This window comes from Balaenoptera borealis (assembly GCF_965194805.1).
Source record: "Balaenoptera borealis genome assembly, chromosome: 13".
NCBI classification, from domain to species: Eukaryota; Metazoa; Chordata; class Mammalia; order Artiodactyla; family Balaenopteridae; genus Balaenoptera; species Balaenoptera borealis.
This window is the reverse complement of record NC_138870.1, coordinates 44,648,735-44,664,178: the sequence shown is the minus strand read 5'-3', so window position 1 is coordinate 44,664,178 and position 15,444 is coordinate 44,648,735. Positions and strand designations below refer to the sequence as shown.

At 45.5% G+C, this 15,444-nt stretch overlaps 1 protein-coding gene across 1 annotated transcript; it reads left to right on the top strand.

Annotated features, from left to right (window-relative positions):
• Positions 1-216: 216 nt before the first annotated feature.
• LOC309609636 (keratin, type II cytoskeletal 2 epidermal-like) lies at positions 217-15,097 on the top strand (the record flags this gene model as incomplete). The annotated part of the gene is given in 6 exon segments (XM_082351351.1): positions 217-2,038; positions 3,027-3,074; positions 3,076-3,239; positions 3,597-3,657; positions 4,474-4,560; positions 14,870-15,097. Coding segments are annotated over 6 exon segments (1,134 nt in total). The 5' UTR covers positions 217-1,492.
• Between the last annotated feature and the right edge of the window lie 347 nt (positions 15,098-15,444).

The window sequence follows — 15,444 nt, the reverse complement described above, 5'->3', positions numbered from 1 at the left end:
GAAGAGATATGGGGACATATGTATGTGTATAACTGATTCACTTTGTTATAAAGCAGAAACTGACACACCATTGTAAAGCAATTATACTCTAATAAAGATGTATTAAAAAAAAATTCGATGCAAGAGGCTCTTATCACACCCAGAGGATACAACCTGGAATGGAGAGAATTGAAATGATTTCTGGGACAGAATAGGAGCTGGCAAAAAAAAAAAAAAAAAAAAAAAAAATCCCACGGGTGAAAGGAAAAGAAAATATCTTTGCTTCACCCAAAACAATAATGAGATCTAACATTTGTATTGTGTGTCATGGTTTTCAAAACACTTTGTATGAATACGGAGCCTCAGTGTTTAATTCAAAGTCACAGAGCCAGTAAATGGCAACACTGGGACTCAAACCCAGAACATTTGACGTTAAGTTCAGTTCTAGTACTGCATACTGCGGCTCCAATGTATTTGGCCACATGGACCAAGGAAGGACCTTGGCTGAGTTTGGGTCTGGATGCTCTGTGTACTTGGTGACTTGATGAGTCTCCTGATGTTCATCCACCTCCAGGTATCACTGAGGAGCCCTGCTTCCCAATTGGCTTAGCATGATCCCTGGGCGATACATGATTACTGACTGGCCGAGTCAATGCCAGTGGATCTTGGAGTTGTGTAAAGCCTTTGATTGCAACCTTCTGTTGGGTACCCAGAGTCAGATAGACACAGGGCCAGAGGAACTTTCCTTAAGCCCCTCATCCTCTGGGTTTTCATGTAGAAAAGTCACAGAGTTGATGGTTATAAAGACTTCTGGTTACAGGGAAGAAAATTCTCCTCTCCTCAGTGACTGGCTACTGTGGAGTCCTGGTGTGGCATGGGAAGGAAACAGTTAAGATATTTCACAAACTGACAACACTTTTGAAGCATCCTAGGTCAACTTCTTTGCTTGAGAGGATGTGTGTCTCCCCACATCACGCTGTGCTCTGCAAAATCACTTCTTGAAACTCTTCCTGGCACAGAAGGAAAAGCAAGGGGAACTCCAAGGCTGGTATTGAGGGCACTCCGGGGCCTCTAAACCTGTCATCTCTTTCATCAGCTGAACTGGGTGGCAAGCCCTCCACAAGCCCGAGTGGCAGCTGGCCTCCCTTGGGTTGATCCAGAGCAGGGAGCAGCATTCTGTAGAAGGTCCCTTTTTCAGATTAAGAAACCCACATCCTGATCTCCTCTTTTGATGATTTTACAAAAATCGAATTGCACGACAGATGCCCAGATAAACAGGAGAAGTTTGCAATCAAAGCAAGTTCTGGGATGGAGCTGACTAGTAGATTTTTAATGACTATTAGCTTGATAATCTCTCACCAGGAGTAGCTTCCAGGCAGACCAAACCCATGCACACCAACACCTAGTTGGCGGGTATAAAAGGGGACCCCGACCGTATCCCAACAGCAGAATCGAGTCTCCCACCTGAACTCTTCTCAGGAACCTTCGCCTTTCCTCTCTGGGCAAAGGCATCATGAGTTGTCAGATCTCGAGCAAATCTCGAGGAAGAGGAGGAGGAGGTGGAGGAGGATTCCGGGGTTTCAGCAGCGGCTCGGCCGTGGTCTCCGGTGGGAGTGGGCGATCAGCCACCAGCTTCTCCTGCTTGAGCTGCCATGGCGGTGGCGGAGGGGGCTTTGGTGGAGGTGGCTTTGGCAGTCGGAGTCTTGTTGGCCTTTCAGGGACCAGGAGCATCTCCATTAGTGTGGCTGGAGGAGGTGGAAGCTTTGGTCCTTGTGGAGGATTTGGTGGCAGAGGAGGTGGCTTTGGAGGTGGCAGTTTTGGTGGCGGCAGCTTTGGTGGAGGCTGCTTTGGAGGTAGTGGTGGCTTTGGAGGTTTTGGGGGTCCTGGTGGCTTTGGGCCTGGAGGAGACCCTGGTGGAGGCATCCACAAAGTCTCTATCAACCAGAGCCTCCTGCAGCCTCTCAATGTGAAAGCTGACCCGGAGACACAGATCGTGAAGTCTCAGGAGCGGGAGCAGATCAAAACTCTCAATAACAAATTTGCCTCCTTCATTGACAAGGTGAGTTATGAGAAGCTGACTTCGTCTGAGGCTCAGGATGCTCTACTTCCCGTGTTAACTGAAAAGCAAATGACAGATACATTATTTTTTAGGAGCCATAGGTGCGGTCATACTGGCCTGGGTAATTGGTAGTATCCACGTGGGAAAGATGCAGGCTTGGTGGCTACATCTTCCATAACAGTCTGCAGTTAGGATTTATTTGTGCCTTTGGCTTTATTGTCCTAAACAAACAATACTAAAGGAAAATTCTGAAAATCATAGAAAATCTGATATAGACAAGTAATGGACTAACTAGTTCCGGCCGTGTGACAGTAGGTTTTGGAAGGGATTGGTAAAATGTCTTCTGAGATCATACTTCCTTCCCTAGAAGTTATTGCTTTACTAAATTCTTGGAAGCTGAGCCTGAAATATCTATTTGGGGACGAATGAAATTCCTGCCTTCAAGAGAAGCATTCTTAGCTTTGTAACCCATAAAGTTTTTAATTGGTGTCACTTTGGAGTGTGATAGGGTTTTCTCCCATTTCTAGGCAGAGGAACCTGTCTAAGAAATTTACAAGGCTCTTAAAAACCAGACTGAGGAGCCCTGTCCTCCAGTGCTCTCATACGCATCACCCTTAGGAGCAGTGCCAGTGAATGCCTGCTTTTGGTTTCCCCCAGAATTTATGGGACCTTTGCTGGGAATTCAACTAGGATCAGGGAGGGAGATGGCCTGGAGTCTTGGGAGCAGCTGCAAACAAAATAGTGGGCGGTGAAGTAGGGGAAAGAGTTCTCTGCGTAGGGAGTGCCAGATATAGCATTAGGAGCCTACAAAACTTTCCAGGTGTGGAGACAGAGAGCTCAGAAGCTCTGCCCGGCATGATCTGGCATCCAGCTGGTGAGGATGAAGCCACGTAGTTTTCTGTCTCCCGAAGCAGAACCAGAGCTGATTCCGGCCTGCTGGTGGGAAGGGCAACCCAGAGCTCATGTGCTTTCCTTCTGGTCACCGCAGGTGCGGTTCCTGCAGCAGCAGAACCCGGTGCTGCAGACCGAATGGGAGCCTGCTGCAACACATTGATGTCAGCACCCGTACCACCAACCTGGACCCCCTCTTCCAGGCGTACATTGGCAAACTGCAGAATTATTTGGACACATTTTTTGCAGAAAGAACATCACAAGATTCAGAGCTGAACAACGTGCAGAATCTTGTTGAGGATTTTAAGAAGTAGGTGGCAGAGTAAACACTAAGTGGAGATAAACATTAATTTGAGCCAATCATTCACTGCCCCAGAAAACACAAAGCTCCCAACTGCATTTGTGGTGATAAAGGGGAGAGACATCTGTATCTTTGTTGATTATTTGTGAGGAAGACGTTTAGGGCTTTAGAGATCATGTTTTTGACATGTTTGAGGGTTAATTTATAGAAAAGCATCCTCATTGGGATATCATCATTTCAAATTAGACAAAAGTGTTTAATATTCCCAGAGAATGGAGTATTCTGGGTGAATCCAGTAGGAAAAGGAAAAGAAAAAAGGAAACACACTAGTACTATTCTAACAGCTGTGTCCCTGGGTACCAACAGCTGTGAGGATGAAGTCAACAAGTGCACAGCTGCTGAGAATGATTTTGTGACACTTAAAAAGGTGAGTAGGAGGGTGTCATGACCGGGGTGGGAGTGAGGGTGCATCAGAAGCCCATTGCGCCCAAACAGACAGGCTGGAGCATACCTCTGAGTGAAAATAGAAGTAGCCAGGGAAAGGGGTGAGAGGTGTCCGTGGCTGGTTCTCTTGGAAATAAAGGTGTCTTTAGGTCAAGCTTCTGGAGATGTTCTGCAAATTTGCTGGAGCATTTCCCATCAATAACCTACTCAAAGCCTCTATTGGATCATGAAAGATGCAAATATAGAAAGCATTTGATTCTTCTTCTAAAGGGCTGAGGAAGGCATGGGACTTCCTTAGACTGCCTGCTTAAAGATGCTGTCTGTAGGGCTGACAAAGGTTTGAGCCTGAAGGCAAAAGTGTGGGTTCTCAGCCTGGTTCCTGTAGAGGCTTTGGTGTAAAATCCAGGAGAGGTGGGATGGATAGATAGGATGCGAGAGTTGACGATTGCTAAAAGCCACAGAGGCCATTATGCTCTTTGGTGGAAACATACAATGTCTCAAGCAGGAAGGGGAGAATGGTGGACAAAGCTTGGTCCCATCAGAGCTCTGATGGTCTTGGGCGAGTGTGAGCAGTGACATGGGCGTGGGGCCCCCAGCAGAGGTGCACTGTGGACTCCACGCCGAATGAGGTCCTGTGGTGGCGTGGATCATCTGAGGTGCCTGGGATTTTGGAGAGCAGCTAACAGGGTCTGGGTGGAGGAGCGGCAGAGAGAGGGCAGGGCAGGGCCCATACACAGAGCGCTGCAAGGTGGGGGCGCGGTGGAGTGAGCTTCACCAGAGGCCCTGATCTTCCCTGCAGGATGTGGACCGTGCCTACATGAACAAGCTGGAGCTGCAGGCCAAGCTGAGACAGGACCTGGGGTTCACGAAAATCCTCTTTGACGCAGTAAGGAGACCGCTCCTGGATGAACCCTTGCTTCCTACCCTTCCCCTCAAAGGAAGTCCTTCCCCATTGGGGAAAAGATGTTGTGGGTGGGGTTTATGGATGGCTGACTTCAACTTGCTGTTGTCCAGGCCACTGAGAGCTTCTATGGTGTAGGTCTTGGAGGAGAGGAACTTTCTCCTCTGATGTCATAGGAAGTAAAGCTCCACCAGGACAACTTCTCCGCACTCCAGCTCCCCTTAGGAAGAGACCCACCCTGTTTCCATCCCTACGTGTCCAATACACTTCAAAATATAATATGCTTCCCCCTTCCCTGCCCAAGTGCACACACATGACTCCTGCAAAAGGAAGTACAATTTAAGGCATTTGCCGTCGACTGGCTTCTTTCTGGGGGGCACTTATCAAAACTGCATATATGGTGAAGGCTAGTAATTAGGAGGCTCAGAAATGCAGACCCCTTCCCATAATTCTCAGCACAACCTGGCAGAAGCCTAGGAATAGTGGTGATATCGCTTTAAATCCCACCCAGGCCATGCTTAGTCTGAGAGTCTGTATTTCCCTGACACCGGGGAGGGGAATCCCTCCTCACTGCCTTTGGCTGTGGGCAGGGACTCCGTGGCCAGACCTGCCCTGTGTTGCAGGATCTGTCCCAGCTGCAACAGAATGTCACTGACACCAATGTTATCCTGTCCATGGACAACAGCTGCAAAATCCTAATTCTAATCCTAATCCTAATCTTAATTCTAAATCCTTGGCAAGAGCCCTAGGATGTAGAATCCCTTCATTTGATTGTCTGGGTGGGGCTGGGGCTTTGCTGAACTGGGCAGGCATGAGGTGATGGGGTAAAGCCCCATATCCAGGGGTGGGGAGTCCTGTCTGGGCAGTCTGGGAACTGTCCAGAGATAAGGGGGGCTCATTACTCAGGAGAGGAGAGGAAAAGCTTCACCTGGCTTTAGAGGCTCTTAATGACCCCAAAATCTTGAGCCCCCCTCCTCCCACCCCACCCATGGATGTGATTCCCAGTATTGCTGGAGGGGCTTTCTCTAAGGAGGACCACCCTTTGTACACAATTTCTAGAGACAAAGTTCTCCTACCAACCTCTTTTTTTTTTTTTTAACATCATTATTGGAGTATAATTGCTTTACAATGGGGTGTTAGTTTCTGCTGTATAACAAAGTGAATCAGCTATACATATACATATATCCCCATATCTCCTCCCTCTTGCGTCTCCCTCCCACCCTCCCTATCCCACCCCTCTAGGTGGTCACAAAGCCCCGAGCTGATCTCCCTGTGTTATGCAGCTGCTTCCCACTATCTAGTCTACATTTGGTAGTGTATATATGTCCATGCCACTCTCTCACTTCGTCCCAGCTTACCTTTCCCCCTCCCAATGTCCTCAAGTTCATTCTCTATGTCTGCGTCTTTATTCCTGTCCTGTCCCTAGGTTCTTCAGAACCATTTTTTTTTTTTAGATTCCATATATATGTGTTAGCATATGGTATTTGCTTTTCTCTTTCTGACTTACTTCACTCTGTATGACAGACTCTAGGTCCATCCACCTCAGTACAAATAACTCAATTTCGTTTCTTTTTATGGTTGAGTAATATTCCATTGTATATAGGTGCCACATCTTCTTTATCCATTCAGCCGATGACCACATACAGTTTTTGAAATATTTTCTCTCCAAACCAATTAGCTGGAGCCAGTGACACCCTCTGTCCCCTGGGGAAGAGTGTGCATTGTCTAGATTTGTGCTTCCAGCCACGCCCCCATTCCCTGCCCCTTCTTGCATTGCCCTTTTGGTGGTCCTTTTCCCAAAGGGTATTCTGTTGAGGACCCCATCTCTAAGCCTGTGCCTTTCCCCTGGCAGTACCCCCAGGGAAACATGTTTCTGTGTATATAACCCTCTTGCTGGCTCTGCATCTGAAGTGCTGTGGACTTGGTGTCTGCACAATAAACCTCATTTGCAATTCATAGCATGTGATGTGTGTTTAATGTCAAGCCTTGGCAGAAGTGGGTAGCCAGGAGCTATTACTCATTGCTATCTGACTTAAGACACCAGAGAATGGAGAGCTTTGGAAATGATAAAAGGGGGGCTTCCTGGAGGAGGAACAGGCCACCCTGAGGCAGTGTGGCCTGGAGAAGCCAAAGGTGTTTTCTTCTGGAAGTCTTTAAGAGCAGAGACCAGGAGGTGCTAGCTCTGGAGTCAAGGGATGCATGCGGTGTTCTCAGAAAGTATTTGCCAGACCTGGGGACTGTGCTATTGCCAGGAGGTCAATAGGGGGATATGTGGAAAATTCTGTTTCCCAGAAAAGCCCCTTTTCTTAGGCATTTTCCCACAGACTCCCCTCCCTTTCTGACAGGAGCTCTGATTTGAGGCTCCTTCTCCACCAGGTGAACCAGCCGAGGCCCCTGAGCTCCCAGACCAGGCTGTCTGCAGCTCTGAGCTGTCTTACAATCCTCTTTCCTCCCCTTTACCACACTCTTTCTTCCCTGTCCACTCAAAGGAGGGTCATTAGACAGCTTGCCTCCTCCAGGAGTCCCTCTTGAATGGAACACTTGTGCTTCTTCTACTTGATGTGATGTGGGGAAGGCCTTGCACAGGAGTTGGGAAATTTCAGTGCTGATCTCATCTTGGGGGTAATTGTTGGACACTGGACTAGTCATTTCTCCTCTCAAGGCTCGATTTCTGCACCCAGTAAGGAGATGGAATGAGATCATCTCTACATATCCCTCCAGCTCTGATAAAAAGAGCCCTGTCTGTGCTGCTAGGTTGGCTAGGCTCATTTGTGAAGCCTCCTGACCTAGTGGGGGATCTGGGACACAGTCAGGAAAGAGGATTAGAGGCACTGTGTGTGGATGGGTGTGAGCACCTGAAGCTCTGTGTTGCTTTCATCTTATTTCATTTTAGTTCAGTGATTGTCTGTTGCACAGTGACTGTGGGCTAGGTAATGCACTTGGCTATTTTGGGGTGCCGACGCTTACGAGAGACTGCATCTTGCAGGGAGCTTACAGTCCAATTAGGGAGTGGATGAGAAATTTACAAATAGCTACTAAGACAAGGCAACATGTAATTAAGAGCTACACTGGGAGTAGAGGTGATGCAATAAAATCACCTGGGAAGCTCATTCAAAATGCACATTCCTGGTTCCAATATCGCCCTCTGCCCCGAGTTTTCACTAAAGAAGATTGGAGTGGAGCCTGGAAAAATGCACAAGCTTCTAGGTGATTCTGGTGTTGGTGATGCAGGGACTCTGCTTTAAAAATCACCCAGGGAAGCAAAGGGAGCAGACTCTGTTGTGGGTTCAGTTTTTGGCACCTTAAAATTTGGTGGGCACACAATAAAAAAACTGATGATCAGATGGAAGAATGCGTGACCTTGGACAAGTTATTTAGCAATTCTGAGCCTTGATTTACTCATTTGTAAAGAAGTAGTGATAATACTTCCTTCACAGGGTTTCTGGAAATGTTATATATGATAATAAATGATGAATGTTTATTATATAGGACCCGTGCCATCATAAGCATGCAGTACTGTTGGCCACTTATTTTTATTACTACTGCTGCTGCTGCTACTACTACTACTACTACCACCATTTACCAGAGTTATAAACAGTACTGTGGGACTGGGGAAGGCTTCATGGATGAGATGATTTTACATCCCCACACTGAAGGATATGTGGGATTAATTAAGAAATAAAAGCAATTTTATATAAACTTTTCCAGAAGATAGGAGAGGAAGGGATATTTTGCATCTTGTTTTATGAGGCCAGCATTACCCTGATACCAAAACCAGACAAAGATATGAGAAAAGAAATAAAGACAAAATCCTTCATGAATATAGATTCAAAAATTCTAAACAAAATGCAAGCATACTGAATCCAAAAATTATAAAAAGGATAATACATCATGACTAGGTGAGATTTATCCAGAAATGAAAGGCTGGTTTAACATTCACTGAATCAATTATTGTATTCACCATATTGGCATATTGCAGATGAAAAAAAATATAGTCATCTCAATAGATAAAAAAAATTTTTTGGACAAAATTCAACATCCATTCATGATTAAAAAACTCTCAACAAACTAGGGCTAAAGGGAACTACCTAGCCTGATTAAGAACATCTACAAAAACCTACAGCTAACATACTTAATGGTGAAAACCTTAAGGCTTTTCCCTTAAGACTGGAAACAGGCAAGGATATCTGTTGTTACTACTCCTATTTGGCATCATACTAGAATTCCTAAACAGTGCAATAATGCAAGGAAAAGAAATAAAAACATACAGATTGAAAGGAGGAAATAAAACTGACTTTATTCATATGTGATGTGATTGTCTACACATCACATATGAACAATTGGAAACTGAAATTAATAAGGCTGTATCATTTACAGTAGCACCAAGAAAGCATAACATACTTTAGATATACAGGTTAAAAATGTATGCATCATTTGTATGCTCAAAGCTAAAAAATAGTGATGAAAAAAATCAAAGAAGACCTAAACAGATGGAGAGATACACCATGTTCATGGATTGGAACACTTGTATAATTGGCTCTCCATATCCTCAGCTTCCACATTTTTGGTTTGTTGAATCCGCAAATGTGGAACCTGAAGACACAGAGGGCTGACTGTAAGGAACTTGAGCATCCTCAGATTTTGGTATCCCCTGCTGACCTGGAAGAAATCCTCTGTGGATACAGAGGGACGACTGTATTGTTAGGATGTTAATTCTTCCCAAATTAACCTATATGTTTGATGAAATCCCTATCAAAATCACAGTAAGATTTTTTTGGGTAGAAATTGATGAGATTATTCAAAATGTACACAGAAATGCAAGGTACTTGAAGTAACCAAAAAAATTTTTGAAAAAAAAAAATGTGGGAGGACTCAGCCTACTTGATTTCAAGACTTTTTGTAGTAACCCATACAGTGTGGTGGTGGCTAAAGTATAGACATGTAGATTGATGACACAGAATAGAGAGTCAGAAATAGACTATAAACATTCTTAAAAAAAACCAAACCATGAAAGAATTCTTTGTGACCTTGGGTTAGGCAAAGATTTCTTAGCTACAACACCAAGATCATGAGCTGTAAGAGCAAATGAAGTTTAAAAAATTAAACTTCATCAAGATTAAAAACTTTTCTGTGAAAGACACTGTAAAAAAAATTAAAAAAAAAGAAGCCACGGTCTGGGAGAAAATATTTGCAAAACACATATCTGATAAACAACTTGTAGCTAGAATATATAAAGAATTCTCAAAACTCAGTAATAAGAAAAAAACCCAAATTAATGAAAATGGGCAAAAGATTTGAAAACACTTCTTCAGAGAAGAGACAGAGATGGTAAATAAGCACATGAAAAGATGCTCAACAGCATAAGTCCTTAGGGAAATGCAAATTGAAGGCACAGCAGCGAGATACCACTTCAACCTATTAGAAGCAAGCAAGCAAACAAACAGTATCAAGTGCTGGAGAGGATGTGGAGCAACTGGAACTCACACATTGCTGTTGGAAATGCATATTGTACAGATACTTTTGAAAACAATTTGGCATGTTGTTATGAAGTTCAGTATACACTTATCAGAGGACCTAGAACATCCACTCCTAGGCAAAGTGACTGTATGGCTTTTCATTTCCACCAACAATGTATGAGAGTTTTGGTTGCTCCACCTTCTCTCCAACAATGGGAATTGTCAGTCTTTGTCATTCTAATGGCTGTTTTGCTATCTCATTGTCATTTTAGTAACATTTCTCTGATGGCTAGTGATGTTCAACATCTTTTCTTGTGAGTATTGGCCATTTGTACATCTTTTGGGAAGGGTCTGTTCAGATCTTGTGCAGATTTTTATTGGGCAGCTTGACCTATTCTTGAGTTGCAGGAGTTCTTTATGTATTTTGGATAACAGTCCTTTGTCAAATATATGCCTTGTGAATATTTTCTCCCAGTGTGTGGCTTATCTTTATTTTTTTTAATGACATCTTACAAAGAGTAAAAGTTTTTAATGTTGATGAATTCTAATTGATCAATATTTTAAAATATTTTGGGCTTTTGGTGTCCTAAGAGATCTTTGTCTACCTAATGGTCACAAGTATTTTCTGTTGAGTGAAAGCCTAAGAAGGAAGAGAAAAAAATAGAGAGGGTTGCACAGTCATGTTCTGCCTCTTCCTGGGAACCCACAGTCTCTCTTCTTGTCATTTTGTCATAGTTAATCTCTTCAGCCTGACCTGGCCTCTTACCTTTGTCTCACTCTTACCCTTTTAGTTTTCTGTGACCCACCTCAGACCCTCTCTTTCTCAACCCTCATGTCTAGTGGAGCCAGGCTGGTCTAGTGAGGTCCCCCAGTGTCTCTGTAAAGACCACCCACTGTCTCTGCTCCCTTCTTCCTCCAAAGCCTGCTCAAAATTCACCACCTCCCAACAGGGCTTCCAATCCAAGTCTCCTCAGTATTTAAGGATTCAATATCTGATTCAATTCAACATTTATGCATTGAGTCTGGAATTAGTCAGCCTTGGTTCAAATCCTGCCTTAACTAGTTGGATCCTACTTAACTAGTTGGATCATTTGGGCAAAGTACTTAATTTTTTGCATCTTAGTTTCCATTTCTAAAAAATGAAGATAATAAGAATATCTACCTCACAGTGCTGTTGTGAGGATTAAATGAGATTGCTACTAGGAAAAGATGGGGGCTCCTTGGTTAAGTAGCAAGGGAAGGTGTCATTATCACCCCATTTGACAGGTGACCTAATTGATACTGAAAAACCCATGGCCATAAAACTAAGAAGTATTGGACCTGGAATGAAAAATCAAGGCTCTGATCTTGCATCCCACATCATTTCCACTCTCAGTGATCAGATTAGGGGTGTTCATATAGTGGGTGGGGCCTGCAACTGAGGCTTGCCTGAGCAGGGAGGGTACAGGATTATTGGGTGGGGGGAGATATCTCGGCTTCTTGGCCTGAGTCCAGAGAAGGAGACCAACTAAGAGAGGTGACTGAGCCCTGCCAGTGCACGTGTGTGCAGGTATGTGGAGTGACTCCTGCAAGGCCTGCAGCTTCAGGGGAAGGAGGAGGAGTAAGGGTTCAAGATGGGACCACTAGGCAGTGTGATAACCTGCATTGCCCTGGCCTGGGTGAAAAGTAGTGAGAGGAGCCCAAGTCCAGAATATGCCCTCAGGCAGCTGCCCTCATAGTTACAGAGTGATGGAAAGAAAGGATCAGGGTCCTTGATCTGCCTGAGTGTTTTCTAAAGGAAGGGCTGCTTCACTTCCCTGCAGAGGAGTTTGGTGCCGTACAGGGCTTGGTTGCTTCTATTATAAAAGTAATACCTGCTCATTATTTCAAACGTGGAAAAATAGAAAGATGAAAAATTAAAAAATCAACAATTACATGAATATCATTATATATATAATATTTGGAACATGTTTTTCTAAAGTAACTTTAGTAAGTTTAAAAAAATATATATATATATATACATACAGCTATGCTCATACTATATCTCTAATCTTACTCCAAGCCTTCTTCTTTTTTTTTTTAACATTTTTATTTTTTCTTTATTGTTTTGGCTGCATTGGGTCTTCATTGCCGTGCACGGGCTTCTCATTGCGGTGGCTTCTCTTGTTGTGGAGCATGGGCTCTAGGCGCACGGGCTTCAGTAGTTGTGTCTCCTGGGCTCTAGAGCACAGGCTCAGTAGTTGTGGCCCACGGGCTTAGTTGCTCCAAGGCATGTGGGATCTTCCTGGACCAGGGCTCGAACCCGTGTCCCCTGCACTGGCAGGTGGATTCTTAACCACTGCGCCACCAGGGAAGTCCTAGGCACTCTTCCTGACATCGGTACAAAAAGGTGGCCAAGACCTCTGTCTACTGGGAAGGCGGGCAAGCGACCATGTGATCGGAGTATAGTGAAGTAAGTGCAGTCTCGGGGAAGTGCATGTCAGGAGCAAGGTGCCAAACTAGGAGCATGGGGAGACCTCTTTGATGTTGAGCCCTGGAAGCTGAAAGCTAAAGATGAGTTAGCCAGGGGGAGGGGAGTGTTATACATAGAGGTACTGTATCCCCTGTGACTGGAGCCAAGCACGCAGTCGGAGGTCAATAAATACAGGCTGATAAATGAAAAGGAGGTTGACAAGAGCTTGGCTATTTGGGCTTTTTCAAGGAAGTGAGGTCTGGTGGAACTTGGAGGGAGAAGTGGTGGGAGAGGTGGGTGAGGCCAGATCCTGAGATGAGAGGCTTTCTGGGTAGATTGACTGACTTGTTCTGTTTTCCTGGGATATTCCTGGTTTTAATGCCGAAAACTTCCAGGTCCTGAGAGCCCACTCAGTCCCAAAAAGATTTGGACTCCATTGTGCAGTTTAAGCAGTGGAGTGTTATAGGGACGAGAGTGCTTGTCTAGCAGACAGAGTGCGCCCAAGCCTGTTGCTTGTCCCCCCATATCTTTTCTCCTCTTCTTCTACAGAAACAGATATTGTGGATGAGCACATGGCCACCCACCTAAAGACGACATTTCCAAGCCTCCTTTGCAAATAACTGTGGCCATGAAACAGCTCTGGACAATGGAATGTGAGCAGAAATCATATGCTCCTGATTGTGCCCTTAAAAGGCAGAGCCCGGGGCTTCCCTGGTGGCGCAGTGGTTAAGAATCCGCCTGCCAAGGCAGGGGACACGGGTTCGATCCCTCGTCCGGGAAGATCCCACACGCCGTGGAGCAACTAAGCCCATGCGCCACAACTACTGAGCCTGTGCTCTAGAGCCTGCAAGCCACAACTACTGATGCCCGCGTGCCTAGAGCCCGTGCTCCTCAACAAGGGAAGCCACCGCAATGAGAAGCCCGTGCACCAAAACAAAGAGTAGCCCCCGCTCACCACAACTAGAGAAAGCCCGTGCACAGCAACTGAAGACCCAACACAGACAAAAATAAATAAATAAATTAAAAAAAAAAAAAAAAAAGGACTAGAGTATGGAAAACTCCAAATCTTAAAAAAAAAAAAAAAAAGCTTCCCTTTGAAAGACAGTTCTATGTAAGTTTCTCCTGTTTCAATTTAAATCCTTCTCTAACATTTCTATTCTCAGTGGCCAGAACTAATAAACTCTTTTTTGGGCTTATAGGGGAAAAAAAAAAAAACAAAACTGGCTAAAATCGTGAGGCAGAGGGAGAAATCTCATGAAATAATATAAAGCACAATCTTGAGTTTCTCGAAGGGCCTGCTGGTCACCCAGCTACACTGACACTGGCCCTCCCCTCTCCAGAGAGAATGGACTATAGCGTCTCCTCTTAGGCAGCACAGAGAGCCCACTCTCTTCCCCCCACCAGGACACCCCAGACTCCTCTATGTATTCATCTGTGGCTGGCACCATCTCCATCACTCACAGATGTCCCCACAGCCTTGTTCCCTGTGGGGTAAACACCTTGGCTGTTCTTATGCTCTGTGATTGGTTCAGTGGAGGCTGTGTCAGTCACTTACCCCCAGGCACCATGTGGCCAGCCCATTAGGGCCCCAAGGGAAGTCCAGCCTCCACGGAAGGACAGAAGACACAGCATGAGCCTCATCTTGAGCTCCAGTCTGTTTCACTTTTGTCCTGAATGTCCCTGGTACCAAGGCCTAGGCTGAGCCCCAGGGGGAGCAGAGAGGGAAGGGTTAATCCAGAGCGACCTGTCAATCTGATGGAGGAATGGGACAGAGTCCCAGGACTCAAACAGGCTGAGATATAAGAGTGATGAAATAGAACCCCATCTGGATGCCAGAGGAGCAGGAAGGGCCTGTTTCCAAGGGAAGAGAAGAATTGAAGGCAACTTAAGTTGGAGAAAAGGAAACTGGGTTAGATAGAAGAAAGATGCCCCCTGAGCTTATATGGAATCAGGTTCTAAAATCGAGTTCTTCATTTCAGAAAGGAAGAGTCTTCCTTGGCCTTTCTTGACCTGTTGCTGATAGTCCGTCACATTTTGATCCAGAATCGGACTCCAGGGCAGCAAACGTCCTAACCACAGTTTCCTTGATTGGATGAATGATCCTCTTCTGCTATTAAAAAAACAAAACAGGACAAAACATAAAACCCAAACAAACCAAAAACCCCCCAAAACAAAACAACAGCAACAAAAACAACCCAAAAACCTCAGGAAAGACAATCTTCCTAAATCTTTCCTGTGCCATCTCCCCAGGCCACCTTCTTCCCACTATCCTAGATAGTAGCTCCCCAACTCTTGTTCTAGAAATGCTTTTCTTGAGAAAGCTTTTAGCTGTGGCCCAAAATCACCTGCCAGCACTTGTGACCAGAGCTCTCACTGGCGTTATCTGTTACTGTGTCTGGTCTCCCAGACTGAGAAGTCCCTGCAAATGGACCAGAAATTTCTGCCCTTGGAACTTCCAGCGCAGGCCAGAGCCAGCTTCATCCAGAGGCCTGGGGAAGCAGCAGGGGACAGGCTAAGGATGATTCTCTGGAATATTCTTGACCCTGTTCATGTCCTTCTGAAGCAGAACCCGCCTGGACATCTGCTGCCCTGTTACCACGGCCCCTCCCCTACCCAGAGAGGCCAGACCTACTGAAAGCTTCCACTGGAGATCTTGGCAGTGATAGCCTCAGTGATTGCAGGGCAGCAAGGGGCGACAAAGTAGCCAAATTACTGTAATGCAGGAGGCAAGCAAAGCAAATGCAGGGTTCTGGGCCATTTTATAGGGGATTCCTGGGGAGTTCAGGGAGGAAGAGACAAAAATCTCAGAGAGGAGATGGTAATTTCCTAAATGGAGAACCAAGAGGCCCCATGTGGCCTAAAAGATGTTCCCACCTACAAATTAAGTGGACCCCGGAGGCCCGCGCTCCGGCTATTCAGGGGCTGGGCGGGGAAGGAAAGCCCGGCCGCTCTGCGCCCCTCTCCCATCTCCCGCACCGCCCA